General features: G+C 41.2%; 1 protein-coding gene across 1 annotated transcript in view; it reads right to left on the bottom strand.

Annotated features, from left to right (window-relative positions):
* The window catches only part of Cd109 (CD109 molecule), a 105,815-nt gene that overhangs the window by 13,134 nt on the left and 67,341 nt on the right, over nt 1-25,340 (bottom strand). Inside the window, exons 19-28 of the mRNA XM_059268272.1 lie at nt 24,436-24,553; nt 21,170-21,283; nt 17,590-17,808; nt 16,676-16,820; nt 15,250-15,426; nt 6,490-6,571; nt 3,943-4,171; nt 2,719-2,884; nt 832-1,019; nt 227-382 (exon numbers count right to left, since the gene is read on the bottom strand). Coding sequence (XP_059124255.1) covers nt 227-382; nt 832-1,019; nt 2,719-2,884; nt 3,943-4,171; nt 6,490-6,571; nt 15,250-15,426; nt 16,676-16,820; nt 17,590-17,808; nt 21,170-21,283; nt 24,436-24,553 — 1,594 coding nt within the window. The remainder of the gene's footprint in view (nt 1-226; nt 383-831; nt 1,020-2,718; nt 2,885-3,942; nt 4,172-6,489; nt 6,572-15,249; nt 15,427-16,675; nt 16,821-17,589; nt 17,809-21,169; nt 21,284-24,435; nt 24,554-25,340) is intronic.

The following is a 25,340-nucleotide window of genomic DNA, read 5'->3' as shown; positions in this document are numbered from 1 at the left end:
TCACTCCTTCCCAGTGTGAAGTGTCCATATTTTCTTCTCTTCTGCCCATCTTTCTTCCAAAGTTCCCACCCCCTCCACCCTTCCTTCTCAGGAAACCTAACCAAAAAGGGGGCAACCCATCTCCATCTCTCTATGGGGCTCTCTGAGGTCAAAAGGCAAAAATTAAAGTAGTATTCCAGAATCAAGAATCCTACATGGGGTTTTAAATGACCACCCCTGTCTACACCTCTGCCGTGTGAAGGAGAACGCGGTTGTGTGTGTCAATCCGGAAGTGTACAGGTTTCGATACGCTGGCCCCTGTGACAGTCACTTGGATATCTGTATTTTCCGTGTACATTAGGGCTGAAAATTCAGAGAGGGCCTTCAAGGCCACAACAGTATCCTGTTGAGAGAAGAAAAATGATAGCTCATTTTTAGAAATATCCAGAAAAATCTCCAAAGGAAACATTTGGCAATATTTGGGAACCTCCTAGACATTTTTCTACCCTTGCGAGAAGACTGCTTCCTCGGTCCCCTGTGGGTCTCTTGCTGGGCATACATAAGAGGATCAACAAAATACTACAACACAGAACTGAGCAACATCCTTAAGCCAGCTACCACAGACACAAAATAGCTAATACAGATGTGGAACCAATGTATTCAATTTACATACCAGATACGAGGCTCAAATGAGAAAATCATTAAAATTACCGCCTTAAACCTGTCATTTAATTTACTGAACTTGTAATTTAAGTGATTTTATGACTCTAAGAAAAAGCGGCTATAGTTTTCATAGATTTTTTTTTTTTAATTTTTCAGGGAAAAAAAAAACAACAACCTATCATCTCTCACCTGAGTGGATGCAAAGCCTCCGAGGCTATTTCTCTGCCTGCTAAGCCACCTCATAACGGGGATTCCCTCAGAAACACGATGCTGCAGGTATGAGAGCAGTGCATAAGCTGCAACCTCGATATCCAGGGAGCGTGGCTGCCAGGACTCAGAAAGCGTGGGTGCTGACGACAGCCAGAACTGCGTGTCTCCTGGGAGGAGAACATAACACACTGGGCAACCACCAAAAGCTTACGTTTTATACCGTTAAATCATCCTGTACCCACGCAGCTCTACTTCACTAGCAAAACGCAGATGTTATATACATATAGGTGTACATATAATACATGCAAGTATACGCATATATAAGCATACATAAACGTGCGTTATATGTTACATTTCAAACTATTACAGTGTACAAATGTTCGTCCTTTTCTTGTTGCCTGCATTTGAGAATGTTTTGTTTAAAATATTTTTCCCAAGGGAAATACCATATGGCTTTGGTGTAAGACTAAATAGTTATAAATTAAAAAGGAATATATATATAATTTCCTCCCACAAATAATTTAGGGCACTTGGGGAAGGATCCTGTTCCAGGAATCTATCAGTAACCAGCTCTCATGTTCTGAGAAACCTCTCCCTTTTTTTTTCTCTTCTCAAAGTTTATGGTAAAAATTCAAAATCCAAGCCCAAAGAAAAACTGAGCAATCCCAGCCAGGTCAACAACCTTCCTGAGATAATCCTGCTCTAGCTCGCTAGACCATCCTGGGTGGAGGCCCTCTGCTTTCTCTCAGCTACAAAGACCTAAGAGATTGCACGTCGGTGGGATGTGGTGTAGGATTGTGACCCAGCACAGAACAAATGTCAAGTCCCATTTCAGCCTTTGTGTGCCAGTCATTCACTCCTCAAGCCTGGAATAAGCAATGAAGACTGAATCTAAATTACTAATACTAATGTTTCTACAACCATTTTTTGAGAATTATTTTTAATGTGGTGTGTGTGTGTGTGTGTGTGTGTGTGTGTGTGTGTGTGTGCCCATGGAGGCCAGAAAAGGGCATTGGCCCCCTCAGAGCTGGGGTTATAGGCCTTTGTGAGCTGCTCCGCTTGGGTGCTGAGTTCAAAACTCCAGTTCTCATAACAGAGCAGCAAGTGCTCTCAACTACACAGCATCTCTCCAGCCCCATGTTACCCTTTTTGAATGAACAGAACTTCGAATCTAAAGTTACTTGCACACAGCAACTCACCCTAAGACACACTTTGACCTCTGACTCCTTTATAAGGACTTTGGGAGAAATAACATCAGAAACTCAAAGAGTAACAAACTCAAAGGAAAACTCAAGAGAGAACCCCTCTAAAAGATGTCTGGTTTCTGGTAGCTCACAACCAGCATGACTCCAGTTCCAGTGAATACACTGCCCTCTTCTGGCTTCTGTGGGTACTGCATGCAAACAGTATACAAACATATTCGGGCAAAACATCCATACAAGACAGATAGATGATAGATAGATAGAGATAGAGATAGATAGATAGATAGATAGATAGATAGATAGATAGATAGATAGATAGATAGATAGATAGATAGATAGATAGATAGATAGATAGATAGATAGATAGATGGTAGGTAGGTAGATAGATAGACAGGATAGACAGACAGATAGACAGATAGACAGACAGGCAGACAGACAAATAAGCTGTCCAAGTCCAGTGTCTGCAGTTCTATAGACAGCTCCTAGGGAGGCCAGGAACAGTAAAGCACGCAGATTCCATCCTGCTGGTGTTCTGCATTGTGTTTTTCATCTCAGTCTAAAGACGCAAACATTAGCACTGCCATACTTAGCGTACACACTTTTTTCATGTCTATTCCACGAAGCCCCACATTCTTATCAGCCTCAGTCAGGTCCCAGGCATTACCTTCCTTTTCTGCTTGCTGGGTCAGCATGTGCAAAGCGGCCTCTGCTTTGGGACTCCCCACTGACGACAAGGCATAGGTTATAAGCGCTAACGTGAAATTGTCTGAAATTCCTCTGTCCAATTCAGACTCCAAAAACTTGATAGAGTCTTGTACATCGACAGCAGACTTGGAAGAAAAAATAAGTATTTTACTACTCCTCATATGAAAATAAAAACTACATTGAAACATTCAGCCCAATAATGACTCCAGGCCTGCTAAGCATTTGGCCTCAGGTTAGGCAATGGGAGTCAACAACGTTCACTGACATTTAAGCATCTGTCACCTATTCTGAAAGTAATAATACTCTGTTCATTTGCTATAATTAAGTAAACACTATTCTTTAAAGGGAATTAAAAAAAAACTTCTGCAAAATTTTTATCCTACTGAGTACTATAAACCCAAACAGCAGAAGAAAACACAGCTTCAGAAGTATGCTTCTCGTACCTATAACTAGGAACTAAATCCCTAAGCTCAGAGAAAAGTTTGCCTTCCACTGGCCTAGTGCTAAACTAGGAAAGTAGTCAGAGCTTTGTAAAGAGGATGGCTACTGGTGTTGAGAAATGGGGTTCAATAAGCAATAAGGCATCAAACAGCCAGAGAGCTCTGAGGCGATGTTGTGACCCTCAGCATCCTCCCATGCACATTCTTTCTCATCCACATGCCTATACCCCTTCCACAGACTTTCAGAGGTAAGCAGTTTCCACTAAATTAACAGACACTGCAATTACTCTCTAAAAGCTTGAAGATCTAAACAAAGAAAAAAAATCATTCAGAATGACTGAGGCATCGCTCAGCGGGGTGCTCGCCACCTATAATCAACACCTGGGGCTCAGTCCTTAGCACTGCAAAAGAAAACAAAAAACCCCTCACCTCAACTTGCTTAGGACACATTCCCAAATTCTAAAGTACATGCTTTCTCCTAACAGTGAAATATTACTGACTTTTATTACCAATAGCAAGCACGATGCATGTATTTAAAAACCTTGCAGATTTCCCTAAGTTACTCTGTAAGCTTTGGTTATTATTTCTCTCCAGATTTTGGGATGTGGCCCCAAATGCAATGCACAGGGCTATGCAAATGCAGATTTCAAATGCAATGTAAAATGACAAAGTACTTTCCATTCCAAGACACATATTTGACCCTGCAAGATCCACTCTCCTGGGATTTGCGGAAGATTACGTACCTGGTATTTTTTATAGCCCAGAAGAGAAGTCACAATGTAGGCTGTAAGTGTTACTGGGCTTTTATTGCCTCCTTGAAGTTCACTGTGGATCACTCTTCCTGGCTCCCAAAATTCACCATTGGATTTCTGATGTCCTTTCAGCCAATTATACGTTCTTTGTAACACATTCTCATCAATGTCTATATAGGAATCAGCTTCCATGAAACATTTTAAAACAAATGCTGACAGCCTTGGAGAAAGAAGGGGAGAGCACACAAAATACATTTAAGTCCTGGAACTCACGCTGAGCACATGAAACAAAGCCACTGTTCCCCTTCAGACAATTCACCAGACGTAGCATCTTGGAGGACAAACAGGAAGACAGCAGAGAGACAACGTGAAAAACTTGTCTTGGCTGGTGGAGCTCATTTTCATTTGAACATGGCTCAGAAATCTCATATCAATTCACAAAACATCCCATTTAGAAATGAACTTATGGATCATCTAACTGTTCTTTAGAAATAATATTGTCCCAGTATTTTACAGGTTGAGAATCCAGCCTTTCATGATAGTTAAATTGCCCAACACTTCTGACTGCCCTGGACATGCACCCAAAGAAAATCTTGTACATTTAGCCCAAAGCTGAAGATAAAATATTTGGAATTCACAAGCAAACTTTAGTATTTGAAGTGAGAGAAATGGGTAGTTTTCGGTACTACAGGATGATAGCCTAAGGGTCAAACCTGCCTGACCCACATGAGTATAACTACTACCTGCCACCAATACCTAGGAATGGGGTGTGTGTGTGTGTGTGTGTGTGTGTGTGTGTGTGTGTGTGTGTGTTGGCACCTATGAGTAGGGAGGTGTGCATGTGTGTGCCTGTGTTAGAAGCTCAAAATCAACACTGAATGTCTTTCCAAATTAGCTCTTACCTTTATTTTTTGAGACAGGGTATCTCACTGAAAATGAAGTTTACCAATTGTGCCAAACTGGATGGCCACAGAGTTTAAGTGCTTGTCTCAACACACACCCCAATCCCTTCCCCCACGAGCCTGAGGTAACAGGCATATGTCACCCATGCTCAGCCTTTTACATGGGTTCTAGAATCCAAACTTGGGACTCATGCTTACATGATAGGAACTGGTACTGAGCATGCCATCTCCACCACCCCATAAATGATGTTTAAAGGGAGAAAGAAAAGAAAGGAAAAAGAAAAAAAAAAGAATAGAATAGGAGCAAGAGGTATGAAGGGAAGAGAAGAAGAGAGGAGGGAGGGGAGAGAAGGAGTGAGGGGAGGAGAGGAGAGGAGAGAAGATTTATTTGTGTGTGTGTGTGTGTGTGTGTGTGTGTGTGTGTGTGTGTGTGATACATATGAGGAGAAAGAAAGGTAGGTAGGTTGGTAGGTAAGTTTTAAAAAAAAAAAAGCGGAAGGGAGATTATAAAACAGAGACTCCTCATAGTAAAAATGTCTAGTATTTATCATACTAGGTGACACTTTACAGAACCATGATACAAAACATTGTATTTGTGGGGAGGGTTAGAGGTGAGACAGGTTCTCAGTCTGTGGCCCATGCTGGCCTCCGCCCTCCCGCCTACACATCTAAAGGGCTGGAATCACCAGCATGAGCCACTGTGCCCAGCAAGAAGAACACAGTAACGTGCAAAGAACAGCCGTGACAGAATAAAGAGACCTATTTACAGACTGGCATCCTGACTCCAGAGACCTATTTACAGACTGACATCCTGACTCCCGGACAAGAGAAAACCGAAGCAATCTGTCTCGGCTCAGCTTAACGTGCTGAGCATGCTCAGTAGCATTCAGGTCTCTCCCACCGTAGGTGGACAGAGCAGACCTTCCTGGAAGTCAGCCATGACAGACAGAACAAGGAGTCAGGTTAACTGTCCCAAATCAACCACAAGCATTCCATGCAGGAGGATACTCGGCCTATTCATTCCTTAATCCCATCAGTTTCTTTTTCAAAAAATATATTAAAAACAAAACTGCACCGATTTTGTTAACAAAGCTCTTGCACTAATCGGATATGGCAAAGCCAATGTCACAACAGCCTATTTTTTTCTTGTCATTGATATCATCATCTTATAAGATTTCATATGGGCTGGAGAGATGGCTCAATGGTTAAGAGCACCTACTGCTCTTCCAGAGGTCCTGAGTTCAATTCCCAGCAACCACATGGTGGCTCACAACCACTTGTAATGAGATCTGGTTCTCTCTTCTGGCCTGCAGGGACACATGCAGGCAGAATACTGTATACATAATAAATAAAATAAATCTTTAAAAAAAAAAAAAAATTTTGTTGCTGCTTTTCCCTCAAAAAAAGAGTTGTAGGGTTTACAAATGCTTTAGAATCATTTAGGGTTTTTGTTTTGTTTGCTTTGTTTTTTTAAGAAACCTCTTTTAAAAGCAGGCTTTGTAACAAGCAGTTTCAATGTCCACATAGACAGACAGGCATGTCTGTCAGTTCCATGGCCACTGTGGCCTAGTAAACACATGTTCCGTGATACAGCTGTGTTTAATTAGGAAGAATAAAAAAACAAAAAACCACTTACCAAGTGCTCCCAGAAGGGTCGCTGTCCCCGAAGGCACTGAAGGAACCATCTTCCCTCTGATAGAGAAGTTCCCTTTGATAACCTGAAGACACAAATCCATGTCTAATCAATCCACTTGCTGTGGCCTCATGTTGGGGCCATTGGCAGAGAGGGGAAATGAGGAGTAATATCAAGCACCCCTCTGGTCACCCAAAAGCAAGCAAAGTCAAGGTCGCGTTTCGTTTACTTCTAGTATTCACCAGAAGGATCTCATTGGTTCACTATCTAAACCATCTGCTGTCTCGGGAAACACCACCTATGATGTCAGAATTAAAGCTTAAAGCCAAACAGAAAACACAGGTCATCTCCATCCCTTAGGCTGGCAAGAGAGCGGGAAAATGACAATCTAAGGGAGTGTCTCCTAAAACCAAGCGGTCATGGACACCTGAGGCAAATGATAAAACCAACTGGTCTGCTTCCACACTGATTCCACACTTCAAGTTTACACACACACACACACACACACACACACACAGTGGTTATAATGAAGTATTATTATATAAGTAAACTAGGGTTGCTGTGGAGACGGCTCAGTCATAAAGTGCTCACCAGTCAAGCACGAGGACTTGAGTTCAGATCCCAATCACCTACCTACCCCAAAAGCTGGGCACAGAGGTACGCACCCGTAACCCCAGCACTGGGGAGGCAGACACTGGAGGACACCTGGAATTTGCTGTCAGTCAACAAGCTTCAGGTTCAGTGAGAGGCCCAGTCTCAAAGAAAACAATAAGGTGGAGAAATGATAGAGTAAGACACCTGAAGTCAGCCTCTGGACTCCACATGGACGCGCGCATACGTGTACCCATACACACAGCATGCATGCACAAATATACACACTGAAATAAAGTAAACTGGGGAGTGGTTAAGGCTCGTGTGTCTGCTTTAATGAAAGCAGAGGTTTTATACTTCCAAATAAACGATTTCAAATAAAGGGAGGTTGGTTCATGCTTGCAAAGCCATGCAAAGAGTTCAAAGTCTAGTGTTGGAGCCCATGTGACAAGCCCACTGCCTCTCCCATGTCTGCCTCTCCCGTGAAGTCCCAAGCTTTTCTCCCTTGGCTTTTCCACTAGGAACCCCGTACCTGAGCATCTGGATTAAGGTATAAGACAGAACAGCATGTTTCACAGTGATGTTTGAAGCTGATAATAAAATGAATATATACACATTTAAAGTATTTTTTCCTTGATTTTAAGAAGGGAACATTAGGTTATAATCCTTATGTTTATACAGGAAATATTACTGTTCAATATTAAACAGCAAATCTTTATTTTGTGCTCAGCAGGTATGAAGAACTGTGAGAAGCCCCTTACAAGTAATAACTCAGGTGACTCTAACAACCCTAAGATGTGACGTCATCATTAACTTTTGACGAGACACTATCAAGGCATGAGGTCAACATTTATGGAAATTACTGCACAGGTGGCCACCTCCCACCATTCCCCATCAGTGTCAAAGACTAGCCTTATTCCTCCACTAAGGGCAGCCGGTCCAGAGGAAAACAGGAGCTGTATCATCTTCAGTTACAGAGTGGATTAATAAACAGACCCCAGGTCTCCAGCTCTGCTCCCGTGGAAACACAAAGGAAGAAGTACCTGGGAGAAGAGCTGGTTTGACTCTCCCACTCTTTGAGTCTCTTTTGAGATTCCCTTCCTCAACCTAAGCCGGCCATGCATGCTTAGAGAAGCCTTGGCTGCTTGTCTTGATACAGCAACCGCCTGTATCAGGCCTAAGTTCTACTCTATCTGCAGAAAAAGACACTGATGACAAGACTATGATGCTTATGGTTAATATAACAATCTTCATCCCACTGTAGTTACCAAAGTTGGAGATTTTTCACCACTAGAGATGAACAAGTCAAAAGCTTGGTTTTCTCTAAAAGTTTACCAAGAAATAAGAGCATCACTTTCAAGTTCACTGTTTTACACATAGTTCTTTGGTTTGGAAAATAATAATATAATCAGAATTATCAGACATCTCTGAAAATTAAAATACACAAGTCACGAAGCTGTTGGGATAACACCCTATGAACTGCTGTTTACAATGGGCTGGATAAGATGCAAACTTTCCTGGGTCATAAGTTTTCTTTGGACTAATCACGGATGTAAAGTAGTTACAACATATCAAACTAAAGATGACAGTACTGTTTACAGAAACAAATTTAAAAAACACCCCAGGGCTGGGGTTAGCTCAGCAGTATAGCGCTTTCCCAGGCTTAGGGTTCAGTTCAAGAGGAAGGCAGAGAATAACATGTGTTTTCAAATCAGTTGGAGTCTCACATGAAAGCAAACAGCAGGCATTGTAATTTAAATATCTGAAGACAAGGATCATCAAGCTGATTCAACAGATAAAGGCACTTACTGCCAAGCCTGAGGATGTGAGTTCAGTTCCCAGCACCCACATTGGGAAGATGAGAACCAGTTCCCAAAAGTTGTCCTCTGACGTGTACACACACATATACCCACACCTAGACAACCACATAGGCAAAATAAAAAATCAGTAAAATGTAATTAAAAAATGTAAGTATCTGAGGAAAATAAGCAGTTTAATCCTTCAATTAACAAATAGGTTCAGGATTTCCAGTCCTTGTCAAAAACAGTTTCATTTGACAGTTCTATTTTCTTTTCTTGAGCAAAATGTATTTCATACAATGATATAGCTGTTGCTCATAGGACCCCTGGGCTACCAAGACTTAAGACAATGTGCTCTCCGAAGTGACCTTTGAATAATCATAATTCACATGAAAATTATATTAATGTTTTAAAAAAGAAAAACTACATTACATTTACAAGACTTATAAAAGTTAGTCTGGCCGGGCAGTGGTGGCACACGCCTTTAATCCCAGCACTCGGGAGGCAGAGCCAGGCGGATCTCTGTGAGTTCGAGGCCAGCCTGGGCTACCAAGTGAGTTCCAGGAAAGGCGCAAAGCTACACAGAGAAACCCTATCTCGAAAAAAAAAAAAAAAGTTAGTCTGTAAAGTGAGAGTCTGATGTCACAATGAAGAATGATGTCAGGAAACATTTACCCTCTGCTTCAGATGGAATCTGCTGGGCAAGCCAGAAACACTGGTCCCACTTCCTGGCTGGTAGAATGTGCCAAGGCTAGGTAGAATGGTTAGTGTCTCCAGGTAATCACTGTACTGAGAAAGTACATCAGAACTCTAATCCTGAACTCCACACTAGAAGGATAAACTGAAAAGTCCAAGAAATTGATAGTGATCATTCATGCACCTACTCAGCACTCACTGAGGTACCCAGGTGGTGATTCAGTGAGGAATGGATTAGACACAGAGCTCACCAGTGAAGTATTAATACAGATGATGATCAGGGTAGTTTTGTTAAATGTTAAATGAAGAATATAAAATGGAGCAACACAGATGATACAATCTTAAGAAAGCTGAGACAAGTTCCCAAAATGATACAGTCTAGGGGTCTTGATGGAGTTCATTTTCTCTGCCAGTTAAAGAATTAAAAGGCAGGAAAAATCTGAAGCGCCACAGGTAGCAGGAGAGCAATCTCAAACACCTCAGATAGAATCAAAAGTTGAAGGAGGATTTTATTCGGGTGAGGAAAAACACACATGCAACAGGCACACAGAGAAAAAGACCCTCTGCAGAGGAGGGACTTAGGAAGCCAGAAACCCCAGTCTCTACCCAAGGCCTGTGGTTTTACAACCTCTGAAGAGTTTTCCTCTCCTCATATAGGGCTGGTCAGTTTGAAGACAGGATGGTCGATTGGCCCCGAGGCGTTATGTGGCATGTCCTGAGCAGACCCTGCTGGTGGGAGACAAAAGCCTACAAGACTTTTGTTTTAAGCTGCCAGGCTTTTGTCTCAAGTCAAGGAGGGTGACGTAGAAGCCCACCATCTTGGAAATTTCGCACCTTTATTACATAGTCTTGGCCCCTCTCCCTCTTTCTGCTTAACAGGGAGTCTAACTCCTGGTCTCTTTCTTTTTTTTTTTTTTTTGGTTTTTTGAGACAGGGTTTCTCTGTGTAGCTTTGCGCCTTTCCTGGAACTCACTTTGTAGACCAGGCTGGCCTTGAACTCACAAAGATCCACCTGCCTCTGCCTCCCGAGTGCTGGGATTAAAGGCATGCGCTACCACCACCCGGCCAACTCCTGGTCTCTCAATACCATGTAAGTACTTTTATCATTTCATCTTACAGGTGGGAAACTGAGGCTCTGAGAGGTTGAGGAAACATACCCCAAGATAGGGCCCATGGCTAGTGTCCTAACCACTACACTCTCCTTTCTCCCATGGCTCCAATAAGGTCAACATGATGTACACTGGAAGACTACTTGGCACTTGGAGACCTAAGCTTTCTCTCCCTCTAGCTGATATGCACTTCTAGCAACCAAGAAGCATCAGGGGAGAGCCCCAGAGGACTACTTGGAACCTTTTGTTTCCAGGATGGAGATGAAACCTGGGTCCTTGCTCATGCTAGGCAAAAAAATAAACCCATGAGCTACATCCTTAGCCAGCTTTGAAAAGCTGGTTTGACAACAACCTGGCCAGAACTGAAGTGCCAGGCTAATACTGTCTTTGGAAAATAGCAAGGACTGGGACTTGAGCTGTTATAACCTGATGTAGACTATTATTTTAAGGTGTGTTACTTTTGTTTATGTTGCATTTGTTTAACTCTGTGAAGCTGTGTTACTGTACCTGTCTAAAATACCTGATGGTCTAGTAAAGAGCTGAACAGCCAATAGTGAGTCGAGAGAGAAATAGGTGGGGTTGGCAGGCAGAGAAGATAAATAGAAGGAGAAATCTGGGAGGAAAAAGAGCAAAGAATGAGAGAGGAAGAAGGATATCAGTAGCCAGCCACCCAGCTACACAGCCAGCCACAGAGTAAGAGTAAGATTTACAGAAGTAAGAGAACAGGAAAAGCCCAGAGGCAAAAGGTAGATGGGATAATTTAAGTTAAGGAAAGTTGGCTAGAAACAAGCCAACCTAAGGCGGGACATTTATAATTAAGAATAAGCATCTGTGTGTGATTTATTTGGGACCTGGGTGGCAGGCCCCTTAAAAGAACAAAAACAAAAACAACAATAACCCTGAGGAAAGTGTCACAGGGACAAGCCAAGTCATCTCCAAGGGTGAGTAGTTCTTTAAGTGGTTCAAACCATCCAAAATAGATTTTAAAGGGCTGGAGCAACAGCCCCACAGTTAAGAGCACTTGCTGCTCTTGCAGAGGAACCAAGCTTGGTTCTCAATGCCCACTTGGAAAGTTACTACCATCTGTAACCCCAGGCCCAGGGGATCTGACATCTTCTTCTGGCCTTTGCAGGCACCAGGCACACATGTGGTGCACAGACATACAAGCATACAAAACACTTTTTTGCATATAATAAAAACAAATTAAAAATTTAATAGAGTTCAAAATATTTGATCAGCAAAAATTACAGTTCATAAAGCATACATAAATATGGAATTACGTGGCATTTTATGAGCTATTTTGCTTTATTAAAATATAACAATGGATTCATATCAAATTATAAAATGCCAATCTAATCTGTATGCACTTTCTAGTTGAAACCAGAGAAACTAATAAATCTCATAAAAAATGAAATCTTGTTTCTAAAAGTACAAAGTTAAGTTTTACACTCCGTCATAGTTTTCACTCATTTCCTTACTAGAACTACTAAGACAAGATGTAAAGATCGACATGCCACAGTTTACCACAGACAGCACTTGATACCCCCTCTTAAATCTAATTATAATTTTAGAATTATATATATTTATATTTATATAAATATAAAATTTTCAAAAATAATAGTTCTTGTGTATATATTTAAAATATAAATGACCTATAAACATACATTTAAAGGATAGTTTTTGTTTTTTTTTGTTTGATTTGGTTTTGGTTTTTTGAGACAGGGTTCTCTGTGTAAGCCTGGCTGTCTTGGAACTTGCTCTCTAGACAAGAAGGATCTTGAGCTCACAGAGGTCCACCTGCCTCTGCCTCCCCAAGGCTGGGATTAAAGGTGTGCACTGATGCCTCTCAGCTAAAAGAACAGCATCTTTTTGTTGTTGTTGTTGTTGTTGTTTGTTTTTTGAGACAGGGTTTCTCTGTGTAGCTTTGCGCCTTTCCTGGATCTCACTCTGTAGACCAGGTTGGCCTTGAACTCACAGAGATCCACTTGCCTCTGCCTCCCAAGTGCTGGGATTAAAGGTGTGCGCCACCGCCGCCCGGCTAAGAATAGCATCTTTAAATCAACATCTCTACATAAAAATTAGAAAGTGCTTGGTCTCTCAGAACTTCCTTGGGGCCCTTATCAGCTCCTAGATTGAAGAGCCAGCCAGAGTGTCAGCCTCATGTGTGTTCCTAAGGGGAGGAAAAATATACCCTATCCCCTCCTCAGGCTGCATTCAGCTAGATCCCAAACTCTGGTGCCCCTTGCCTTTTCTTCCCACACATGGTCTTGCTCCTGTGTGACCCTTCGTTCCCACTCCATCCTCCCTGAATTGACACCTTAGAGCTCACACTGGTGAAATCTGACTCTGCAGATTCTAGCCTTTACAGTTCCTTTCTCCACAGTACCCCACGTTTCTCCCCCACTGTTTTATCAGAACCCCCACTGAGACAGTCTACATGTCAGTATACTCAAGTATCTTGGTCCAACTCTGGGTCCCCATCTTTCTATCTATTGCTTCTTTCTAAATATTCAAGAACTCTGTACACTAGACATCCTGTGGATGCATGGACTCCGCAGTCCATCTCCTGGGGTTTCCACGGCTTATTGACCTTCCCTGTGCCTCAATATTCTTATCTATAATATGGAAATAGTAGTTCACCTACTACCTATAGTTTTTGTGAGAATTAATGAAACATAAAGCTTTTCAATAGGATTAGCTGTTGTTTCTCAGAATTTAGTTTAGGATAAACAGTTTTCTATACAATGAGAAAAGATAAAAGAAAGGTTTATATTAAAATATTCTCATTACTTGAGCTTGGCAGTTTGTGGAAATGTGGAACACAATGGCTAGTGGTGGGCTTCTCTTCTCTTTGCATTTAACCCATTCATCTTAAAAAAAAAAAAGAAACACATACATACAAGCACAAGTGCACACACACACACACACACACAAATTGAACTTTACTTTCCCAGATGATGCTAAGTTAAGTGCTTCCCAGTTATTTTGCATAATTCCTTCCCATCTTCATGAGTTTCCTATACGGTGAATATCATATAAACAGGGCTATCAAATACAACCTGAGACTATTATTTGAAGTTGACTTTTGTAGTATTTCATGAACTCAAAATTTGCATTTTTATTACTATTAGAAATGGCTCACCACTCTTCAACTTCTCTAGTCATGGATGCTGAGAGTAAAGACTGAACACAAATGTTGGGTCCAAATCCCAGGTTAGCCACTAGCTCACCATATGGCCCTGGTAAACTTTCTTCTATCTCAGCTTCCTTGAGCTACTGGATGGAGAATGCTTAGAACGCTGCCTGAAGGTGGGTGGGAGAGCTGGCCCTGAGGTCATGAGAGTGGAAAAGCTGGCCCTGCCCCTCACACACTGCAGCACTCGGGAGAGCAGGCCCTGCACCTTTCCAAGAAACACAGTAGAGCTGACTGTGTTGGCAGGGAGGCAGGTGCACCAGCCCCAAAGGCGGGAGAGCAGGAGAACTGGCCCACTCCTTAATGCCTGCTGCAGTGGGTGAGCTAGTTGGGGCAATGCTGGAGAGCTCACCCTGTTGGTATTGATGAGAGAAAGCTGGCAGGCTGACCAACCCAGCTACCATCCAAGCCCAGAACCACGGCTTAGTTGGCCCAGCCCAACATCCACCTCATCTATGAATAAGCATGTGAAGGGGCAGGACCTGTAGATCCAAAGCTGCAGAATCTCCATGACACAGGGCAACAACAGGATATCAGAGAGAAGCCCCAGTGAGGGCCCAGCATCAATGCAGCAGAAGCCAGAGACTTTGAACCAGACCAATGACTCATTGCAATGAACATTTACAAGTAAAGATGTATGGACTAAAGGGTTTACTGCGTGACTGGGCCACTCGACAGCTTCCAAGCTGAGATTTTTTAGTGAGTTTGGTTGTTTATATTTTGTTTTGTTTTGTTTTGTTGTTTTTGTTTTTGTTTTGTTGTTCTTGCTTTACTTTTGAATTTTGTTTTGTTTTGGGGGGAGGTTTGCAAGGGCAGAGGGCAGACATGAAGGGACAGAGAGATGGATGGGATTGGGATGCATGATGTGAAACCAACAAAGAATCAATAAAAAACAAAGAAAAAAGAAAACAAGAACACTGCCCGATACATAGGCAGCACTCACGCCATGCTAACTCTGCTATGAGCAGGTGGTCACCACAGCTGAGCAGTTCCCACAGCTCAGAGAGTCACATCTATCATTTTGAGGGGTGTAAGCAATCCACTCCATACACACAGTTCTACCCTGAAGCTAACCTAAACTACATAAGACTCTGTATCAAGAAAAAGTAGTGAATAAATGATCACAAATGAGCATTCATTCATTCGTTGCAGGTTTTTAAAGAGTTTTAAATTAGCAGCAGTTAAAGAGCAATTGGCTTCGGGAAGACAAGAGGAACCTCCCACTGCCTGACCTTCAGCATGTCAGCACCATCTAGTCCCACCAGTCATACACAGACACAACCCCCATCTATTCTGAAACATGGCCCAGGGAGACCCTGACCTATAAAACACAAACTTTTTTTTTAACAAATTAAAGTTTACATCTAGTGCTTACCTTGCCTCATAAATGAAAGGGCTTTTTCTTTTAAAGTATCTGTCAGCTGCTTCTGTTTAGTCAGATAATCCAAAATGTAAATATTTGGAGCAAAATTTATCATGTTCTGTTCACCACAACCGTAAGGCATCCGTATCAGTGAGGCCAAGCCATGGATGGAAGGACCGAGAATATCTCCTGAAAGCACAAGACATTCGGTTCAATGGGTAATGCTCACTCGCTCATACCAGTGGCTCACTCAGCTCAGTGCTGGCATCTGTGATAGAAGCAGGTGGGGCAGAGAAGACATAATTGAAGCAACAGTGATGCTGGAGAACTTGACTTGTGGATTATGTGATGTCACGATGCTTCTGCCTAAATAATGATAGGGTATAAACTAAGTACTCCTTTAAATCAAAATGGCAAGACTTGACATTTAATTCTGAAGGAAACTCAGGTGCATGGGAAAAGCTATGTCTAATTTAAAAGCATTTTAGGTTAAGGCAACTAGAAGTAAGTAATGTTCCTACTGTAAAGGTTGCTAGATCTTATCCAGAAACCTGTTCTAAGCAAGGGTTCTCAAGTCTTGCTTTCCAGACTCACTGGTGGGAAGTTTTCAAACTATATTTGTCCTGATCATAGACTAAGAAATTCTAATTTAGTAGGTTTAGAGAAAAACCCAGATATTTGTGTTTTAAAACATTTTGTGTAAGATTAGGATCCTCAGCAGTAGCCACGAGTCACAGAGTCCAGGAGTCTGCTCTACAAGACATTCCTCCTCTAGCCACAGTGGTGTGGCCTTGCTGCTCAGTGTATCTGTACCCCAGAAGCAACACCATCACCTCAGAAATTCAAAGATTCCAGGCAGGCGTGGTGATGCATGCCTAGAATCCCAGCAAAGAAGCTAGGATGCATGGATCTGGATTTCAAGGACAGCCCAGGTTACATACGGATTTCAAGGCCAGACTTGGCTGCATACTAAGACCTTATCTCATAAAACAAAGAGCCAGTGATATAGTTCAGGAGTAAAGCACTGTGTAGCACGCACAAAACCCTGTGTTCATCCTGGGAAAAAGGAAGGAAGTTTAAGTGAGAGAGGCAGGAGGAAGGAAGGAGGGAGGGAGGGAGGGAGGGAGGGAGGGAAGGAAGGAAGGAAGGAAGGAAGGAAGGAAGGAAGGAAGGAAGGAAGGAAGGAAGGAAGGAAGGAAGGAAAAGGAATCAAGCTCAGACCCACCCCAGAAATACTAAACCAGGACTTTTTGACAAGGAAGACCCCCACATGCATGCTGCATGTTGAAATGCACTGATCAATGTTACAGCAGTTGACGCCAACTAAAACCTTCCACAGTTTAAGAGGGCTAAGTAAGACAATACATCTATAAATAGATGAAAAAATTTATTTTCACGTGCAAATCAGCCAGTATGCGGTGACACACATTACCCTTACCAATGGCTGTGACCCACACTCTTTCGCTGCCGTTGACCGTATCGGGAGGAAACGAGAAATTCAAAGTTCTCATGGTAGTTTGTACTTTGTTGTCGGTCAGATCCAGTAAGACAGACTGTGAATATGACTTTTCTATGCCTTCAGCCTGTGGGGAAAGGAACACAACATGGTGTCTGATTATCTGTTAACAGAGAGCTGTGCAGATAGGAAGACACGATTCTAGCCTGCTAGGGACGCAGCTGCACAAGTACATACCTACCTACCCTGTCTTGATGTTGACTTCAAATGTATTAAGCGTTTGCTTTCTCATTACACTGAGAAAGTGTTTCATAGAACCAGAATGGAAATGACCAGGGGAAAGGTGAAGATGTGGCAAAGAAACCACTGGGGAGCAAATTCACCTGTTGTTATCCAAACAGAGGCACTAAATACCCTAACTGAAATCACCTTTCACCAGACAGAGATTCAAATCCAAAGCAATCTCGCCCCAGAACAAGATTGACCGGCCATCTACTATGCTGGGCTGTGTTTTTATGCACAATGTCCTCCAAAATAACAGTCTTCAAAATCTACTTTGAGGCGTTCCAAAATGCCTACTCTACCTTATCAACCTGACCGTGACCCAACAGGATCCCAGTACCACAGTTTGTGGATGTAAATGACTGTTTAAAAACACTTGAACATCCTAATAGTCATGTCTCTACTCAGATTTAAAGAGGAAAACGTCAATATTTTTATAGCGTCTGTGTGTCATACTTTTACCGACATGAGAAAACAACTAAGTATTATCAAGAGGGTGGAGGAGAGGACATTTTAGGATTGTCAACAAATTTGACACAGAAACACCGTCTCCCTTTTGCTTTTCAATTCCATGTTATGTTTCTATTGTATCCATCTAAACCCCCAATATTTACCTTTACCAAAACCTTCTGGGTGATGGCATCCGAAGCAGTGGGTGAGGCAGCCTTCACTGTGATGGGGATCTCCCCCAACTGTGTTGGCTTGATAGGGAAGAGAAGGGTGACACCATCCTCGCTGGGAACCAGGGCAGTCTGCTGGTATGTGGTGTCATTGATGTCATTTGAAGACATTAAAACATCAAAGTTAACACTCTCCTCAATGAGCACGATAACCTGGGAGGGAAAAAAATAAAAGCCAAAAGTTTTGTACAAAAAAAAAAGTGTTTCTATCGCTATTTTAAGTGCTGTTACAAGGATGAGACTCAGAGGAAAATGAGACCAAGATGAGGCCAAAAGGGGGACAAACAGAAAGGAAAGCAGAGAAAACTGGATGTATTATATGCATTCCCCTTCTCCCTCAAGATACATCTGGGGAAAGGCATTCTTTGGCTTCATCACCAGCCCTTTCATTAACTTCTCTTATTACACAAACCCCTTGAGTGGTGGGACTATACACAGAAAAGCCATTTCTAATATTAGTTTCACCACCTCTTGATTTAACTGTGCCATCTTAAGAGATACAGGTCTTATTAGGGAAGCATGAGATAAATGGGTTGAAATATTATTCTAGTATAGATAGATAGATAGATAGATAGATAGATAGATAGATAGATAGATAGAGATAGAGATAGAGATAGATATTAGCCTTGGCTGTTCTGGAACTTCTGGCACTTGTTCTGTAGACCAGGCTGGCCTTGAACTCAGAGATCTGCCTGCCTCTGCCTCCTGAGTGCTGGGATTAAAGGTGACACCATCACTGTCAGCTCTAAAGCATACCTGATTTACACACTTTTATTAAAATGCCAAAAGTTTCTACTCTCCTTAAATAATATTCTTCCAGGCTTGAGGTTTTTGTTGTTTTGTTTGCAACAGGGTCTTATTGTGTAGTCTTGGCTGACCTAAAACTTGTTATGTAGATCAAGCTAGCTTTGAACTCACAGATACATGTCTGCCTCTGCCGCTGTCTCCGAGTACTGGGATTAAAGATGTACACTACTACGCCCAGAGGCAAGGGAGGGTTTAGAGTCTTACTTTGTATGCCTAGCTGGCCTGGAATTTATTACGGAGGCCAAGCTAGCCTCAAACTTGCAGCAATCCTCCTGACTCTGCCTCCCAAGTGTTAGGATTATAGGTGGTTCCCACCACAACCAGCATGAGCCTTACATGTTACAAAGTATTTTCCAATTTATTTTCTTATTTTCTCAGGACAATTTGTTCACTAATAACTATGACTCTCATAGAAAAGAAAAGAAAGCTATAATCATGTTATTAAGTTATCTGCTAATGATCAGCAGACTGGATAATAGGCTTTCTGGTCAGATCTCTACTTATTATACTATAACATTCTGACCACATTAAAAAGCACAATTAGAAAACAAAAGGCTGGAGCTGAGAGAACAGCTCAGTGGTACACTTGTGCCTATCCAATCTGCAACACCAAAAAACAGTAAGTAAATGTTTTGATTTACCATGCATCTAGATGTGCATACTTAAAGGTAGTAAGGTATTTCATTCAATAAAGTTAACAGCATATGCCTAATAACTCAAGGGCAGAAAACTAAACCATTTGGCTAATGCAACTGTAAGTGCAGTACAAACAGTAGTTAAGTCCTAAGCCCCACCTTCCAGCAAACCGTCTGCCTGAGGAGACACAGGAGTATGACTCATAAAATAAACCCCTGAAAACATAACACACTGAATTGCCATGGAGACAATGAACATAACAGAGCGGGTGAAGTTTCTCAGGAAAGTAATCCGAGCTGCAATCTGTCTCAGAGAGAATAAATCCTTACCAGTTGCTGCAGGTACAAAACGGTAATGAGAAGAGAAAACACATTGTAGATACAGAAGACCAGTAAGAAATGCAGAGAGGTGGGAGAGAGAAAGGCATATTACCAAGACCAAAAGGAAGTCCCCTGGCTAAATGGGAGGATCTATAGTGGAAACTAAGAGAATGTGCAGACATTCTAATGATACACCCAGACATTAATAAGCAGAAGAAATCACTAACAGCATATGTATATTTTCAGTCTCCCAGCAAAGTACAAAAAGCTTGGAGGAATGTCAGGTATCTGATTTGTCCCTATGAGCTGTTGGTCAGGGAGGCCCCAAAGGACCCCAGAAAAATACAAGTTACTGCCCACCAGAGGTAAGTCCCTATTGCCAAAGATAACCATATACTCTAGTTATACTACAAAGAAAAACATGCTACAACTGAGCCAGAAACTTCCTCCTTGTTGGCTAACCCTCATAATGCCAAAAGCTGCTATGCAGGTAACTTAAGGAGAAAAATTATCAATGGCATTACTGTGGTGGTTTGAAAGAAAATGGCCCCCAGAGGCCCATAGGGAGTGACACTACTAGAAGGTGTGGCCTTGTTGGAGTAGGTGTGGCCTTGTTAGAGTAGGTGTGGCCTTGTTAGAGTAGGTGTGGCCTTGTTAGAGTAGGTGTGGCCTTGTTGGAGTGTGTGTGGCCTTGTTGGAGTAGGTGTGGCCTTGTTGGAGGAAGTGTGTCACTGTGGAGGTGGCTTTGAGGTCTCATATGCTCAAGCTACACCCAGTATGGCTCACAGTCTCCTTCTGCTGCTAGCGGATCAAGATGTAGAACTTTCAGCTCCTTCTCCAGCACCATGTCTGCCTGAACACTGCCACGTTTCCCACCATGATGATAATGGACTAAACCTCTGAAACTGTAAGCCAGCCCCAATTCAATGTTTCCCTTTGTAAAAGAGTTGCCGTGGTCATGGTGTCTCTTTACATCAATAGAAACCCAAACTAAAATAATTCCCCATATGTGGATCTTGCATGCTATAGTACCAATCTGTCAGGCAAGATATGCCCATCAGTGCAACAGTGGAATGACAGCTTTGGTTGTAACCAACTGCCTCTGACTAGTTCTAAGGCCTACTCTATGTTTATACCCATAGACTAGTGCTGTTCTCAGTCTCAGCCAAAGCAATGAGCAGAGGTTAATGCCAAGACTTGGCCCACAACACTCAGGGTCCAGCCCATCCTTGAGGAGCTACTGGAAGTTCCAGTAACTGTGGAGGGAGGGAGAGTCACTGTCTTCAGTGGTGTAGCCACCAGAAAGCTGTCTATACTTTGGTGAACAGCTCCACACACATGCTCACGTGGGTGGGTGGCCCTTGTTAAAGGCAAGTGGGCCACAATACAAAAACAAAAGCAAAAGAAAAAGACATGGAAGTTGGAGAAGGAACCTATTGAGAGGAGAAGAAGGATAAGAGAAGTCAAGGTGAATGTGACTAGAATGTATTATATACAGGTGTGAAATTGTCAAAGAATAAATTAAATTTTCCTTAAAAATATAAATTACCAAGTTAAAAGGATAAACCAATAAATGTGTGTGTGTGTGTGTGTGTGTGTGTGTGTGTGTGTGTGTAAGCAAAATAAGGTTAAAATGGTTTTTTAAAAATGCTTGGAGACCCTGATGCTCAAGTACTATGCAACCAATCAATCCTCAATCCCTCAATTTTGTCCCAAAGTATAAATAATCAACAAAACCTTGAACACATTACCTTAGTGGTATCTTTCAAATAATTGAATATGGTTACTTCCAAAGCAAATTCTTCACCTCTGATAACAGAGTAGGGAAGATTCAAGTAAATGAAAAATGGTTGGAAGGCTTGCAGCTAGAAAGAACACAATGAATACATGTTTTGATTCAGATAGAAATGCTTCACATTATACACAAGTAAGAACAATATCCACAGAACCTGGACAGCCTGTAACACATAGAGGTATCCTGTTGCCTATCAACCAACACCAGTTAACAACTTACACCAAATAAATAGTAGCAAGCTGACTTGACAGCTACTTAGCATAGTAACGACTGTACTGCATTACGGACCCAGTAGAGACCAAGCACTTTGTAAATTATTCACACAATCCTTATACACCTATAAGGGTGCTATGTTCCTATTTTATTTGTTAAAAAAAATCATGTTCATAAATCTCCGAAACTACTACAAGCTCATACTACCTACAAGTGAAAGTGCCAGAACCATACCCCATTCTCTCTGATACCAAAACAAGTTGCCCCTCTGTTATCGAGTCTGTATTGATGCCATCATTTGCTTCAAAAGTTACTCTCCAATCAGTCTGTGTTTGAGACTCCCGTGGGGAAATCTCAATGTGGCCAGCCCAGTACTGTTCTACTTACTGTGTTCTCACATGTACACAGACAAACATGTCTCCCTCTTGGAACTCTGAAACTGTTAACAAGACCTACAGGAGAGGCCAAGCTCCTCCCCTGCCTGAAATTAAGCCTGGTTACTTTAGACCAATGGTCTCAATAACAGAAGTAAGTCCCTCTAGTAAGTATGTCCAACCTATGCCCCTGTTGGCCACATGCAGCCAAAGCCAACATGATTACGGACCAATACAAAATTAAACATGGAGGGGTTTTTTGAGATGTTTATTTTTTGAAATTTAATTGCCTATTTCTCAATTGTGAACTTTGTAGATGACAAGACCATCACACAAATGTCAAAAAGTTGGACATACAGCCAGGTTTCTGTGGACGTTTGTAGATTGAACATTTTAGATTGTCACAGTGATTGAAGGGCACTAGTGACACTTTGTGGAATGAAGTTCTACAATACTTAGGATTGTCCCAAACAATGAACTACTACTACCTCATCCCTCATGATTCTTGACTTGTCTATTATTAGCATGTAGTTTGGTATTTGGGACTTACAAATACAATTTGTGGCTTGGTGCATTTGACTCTACAGATCATATCATTTAAGACGCCATGTAAGTATCTATATAGATGCTGAATATTTGCTTAGACATTCATATAAATAAACCATCTGTTTAAATGACCTGAGCTTCCACCATAATTCCATATATAAATCCAAAGCACTTTTATTTCTACAAATTTCACTTGGAAATGGTAAGGAGGCAACACAAACATCTGTTATAGAGGCTTTGGGGTATAATAGGAGTGATAGCTATTGGGCTAAGGCCATTCCGTGATCCTCATATTCCTAAGCACAGACCTGAAGGACTGTCTGCTGGACACTTTGAGAAGCTGACTCATCTTTAAAGTAATCTGGCATTAGGTCAATAATAAATTGTTTAACCAAATAGGGGCTGGAGAAATGGATCAGAGGTTAAGTACACCTGCTGCTCTTGCGGAGGACCCGGACCTGATCCCAGCACTCACAAGTCAACTTGCAACTCCAGTTCCAGAGGCTCCAGCACCATTTTCTAGCTTCCTTGAGTACCAGGCACACTCACAGTGCACATACATAGATGCAGGGAAAACACTCATATATATAAAATTTTAAAATATTACACTTGATCTTAGCAAAAGGCCTATTTTTCTCTGTTATTACAAGCTTAAATGTAAGTTATAAAACAAATTATACCCGGTTGTTTGTTTCTAACAACAAATAAGAAGGAAATTCCTGCCTAGAGAAGAATTCATTTCATAGATAGTAATGTCTATCAACAAAGTCATACATAACATATTAATGTTCAAGTTATCGTAAATTTATTTATAATATGGAACTTTATCCTGGTGGAGGTAGTGGCAAGTAATTGATAATAAAATAAAAATTCATTCAACATTGAAATTTTGAAAAACAATAAGAATAATAGTAATTACTTGAGTTGAATAATTAGGAAGAAATGTCTACAAATACGTGACAAGATGAATTAAGGCTTACACTGTTGGAAAAAAATAAACAAATCTTGACACTTAAAATTTAGTACAAAAAAATTCTATAAAATATTACGTTATCTAAATTTGAATATTTTTGATACATTTATGATGTACTAAATTAGTTATTATTAGTGGTGTTGATGAATTTACCTTAATTATAATTAGCTATATGTATTTATTATTCAGAAAATATGCACCATTGACAGAACATTCAGTTTTACTCTAGAATTTCTTTCTGTGTATGGAAAGTTGGAACACTGCCTCCAGCCTACAGTAAAGGCAGAGGATGTGGGACCACCACAGCTGGGCACTGCCGTGCACACCATGCTCTTCTGTCAAGAGTTTATACAGGCATTATTACAACACGGTAGAAGACCTCATTTTCAAAAGAACAAACTTCAACAATGTCTGCATTTTCTGATTTTACTAAAAGACTTCTGCCTAAAAGAATGTAAAAAAAACCTAGAATGTAGAAAAATGTCTAAGTAATAATATTTTTAACTTTAGGACCAAATCTATCAATTTAATGTAACTCATATTCAGAAATTTAACACAGGGCCGCCAAGATGGCTCAGTGGGAAATGGTGCTTGGAAATCTGGCAACCTGAGTTCAATTCCCATTCCCAGAATTCATGTAAAGACAGATGGAGAGAACTGACTCGACAAAGTTGTCCTCTGACCACCACATATGTGCTGTGGCATGCGCACGCTCGCACGCGCGCGTGCGCACACACACAGATGATGATGATGATGATGATGATGATGATGATGGTACTGGAGAGATGGTTCAGTGGCTAAAAGCATTGCCTACTCTCCCAGAGGACCCAGGCTTAATTCCCAGTACCCACATGGCAGCTCACAACTATCTGTAACTTCAGTTCTATGTGATTCAACACCCTCACACAGACATATATGGCAGGTAAAACACCAATGCACATAAAATAAAAATAAATAAAATTATAGATAATAATACAATAATTTTTTCAAAGATGTTAATGCAGATGAAAGCAGAAAGGTAAAGGCACAGTAAACTGTGATAAATAAAGCAGTGGATAGTCAATCATCTTCTGAGCCTCATTTCATTAGATTGGAGAGACCCTCTTCTGTATCTACCTCTGCTGGGGCAGTTGTTAGCCCAAGACCCAAGTCTTCCGAGATCACAAAAGCAGAAGCCACCCAAGAAGTAATGGAATCAGGTACAGTAACTTCAAAGTCTTCGTAAATCTTGGATCTGAAGTCAAGACAAATGCAGAAATTACAAAACCAAGATTTCACATAATCCCAAATAAGTCAACAAACATAACCAGCAATTTTTGGAATTGAATTGAATTGAAAAATTTTCATATTTACATCATTTATATTTCTAAGTTTAAAATCACGTAGCATTTCAATTTCTCAGGAAATACTTTATAGCATCATACTTTGCACACTCCAATAAAATCTTTCTACAAGCTTCATACTTTCACAATTGATTACTATATTTTCACAAACTTTTTTTTTTTTTTTTTTTTTTTTTTTGGTTTTTCGAGACAGGGTTTCTCTGTGTAGCTTTGCACCTTTCCTGGAACTTGCTTTGGAGACCAGGCTGGCCTCGAACTCACAGAGATCCACCTGCCTCTGCCTCCCAAGTGCTGGGATTAAAGGCATGCGCCACCACCGCCCGGCTTTCACAAACTTTTTTTTCAACACATATTTTTAAACTTTACTCCAAATATTCCTCTCTCAATTTAGAGATAACTTTGTGAGTGTGTGTTTATTTATTTGTTTTTGTTTGAATCCTTATCAATTCTGTTATGGATTTTCTTCCAACAAAAACTAGGAGACTTCAAGGAAGTTTAATTCACCCTTCATTCTACAAAACCTCACCCCCTCCTGAATAATACTTTACGGCCTCGATCTGCATATGGCTCAACCAAACACTACAGCTAGATTCAATCAACATCATTCTAAACCCCAAACTCCCTAATCCCCTTAGTCCATTGACACACAACATTTATGCTTCAAATACACTAGAAAAT

Source organism: Peromyscus eremicus, chromosome 7 (genome assembly GCF_949786415.1).
Source record: "Peromyscus eremicus chromosome 7, PerEre_H2_v1, whole genome shotgun sequence".
Taxonomy (NCBI): domain Eukaryota; kingdom Metazoa; phylum Chordata; class Mammalia; order Rodentia; family Cricetidae; genus Peromyscus; species Peromyscus eremicus.
This window is presented reverse-complemented; position numbering and strand designations above follow the sequence as displayed.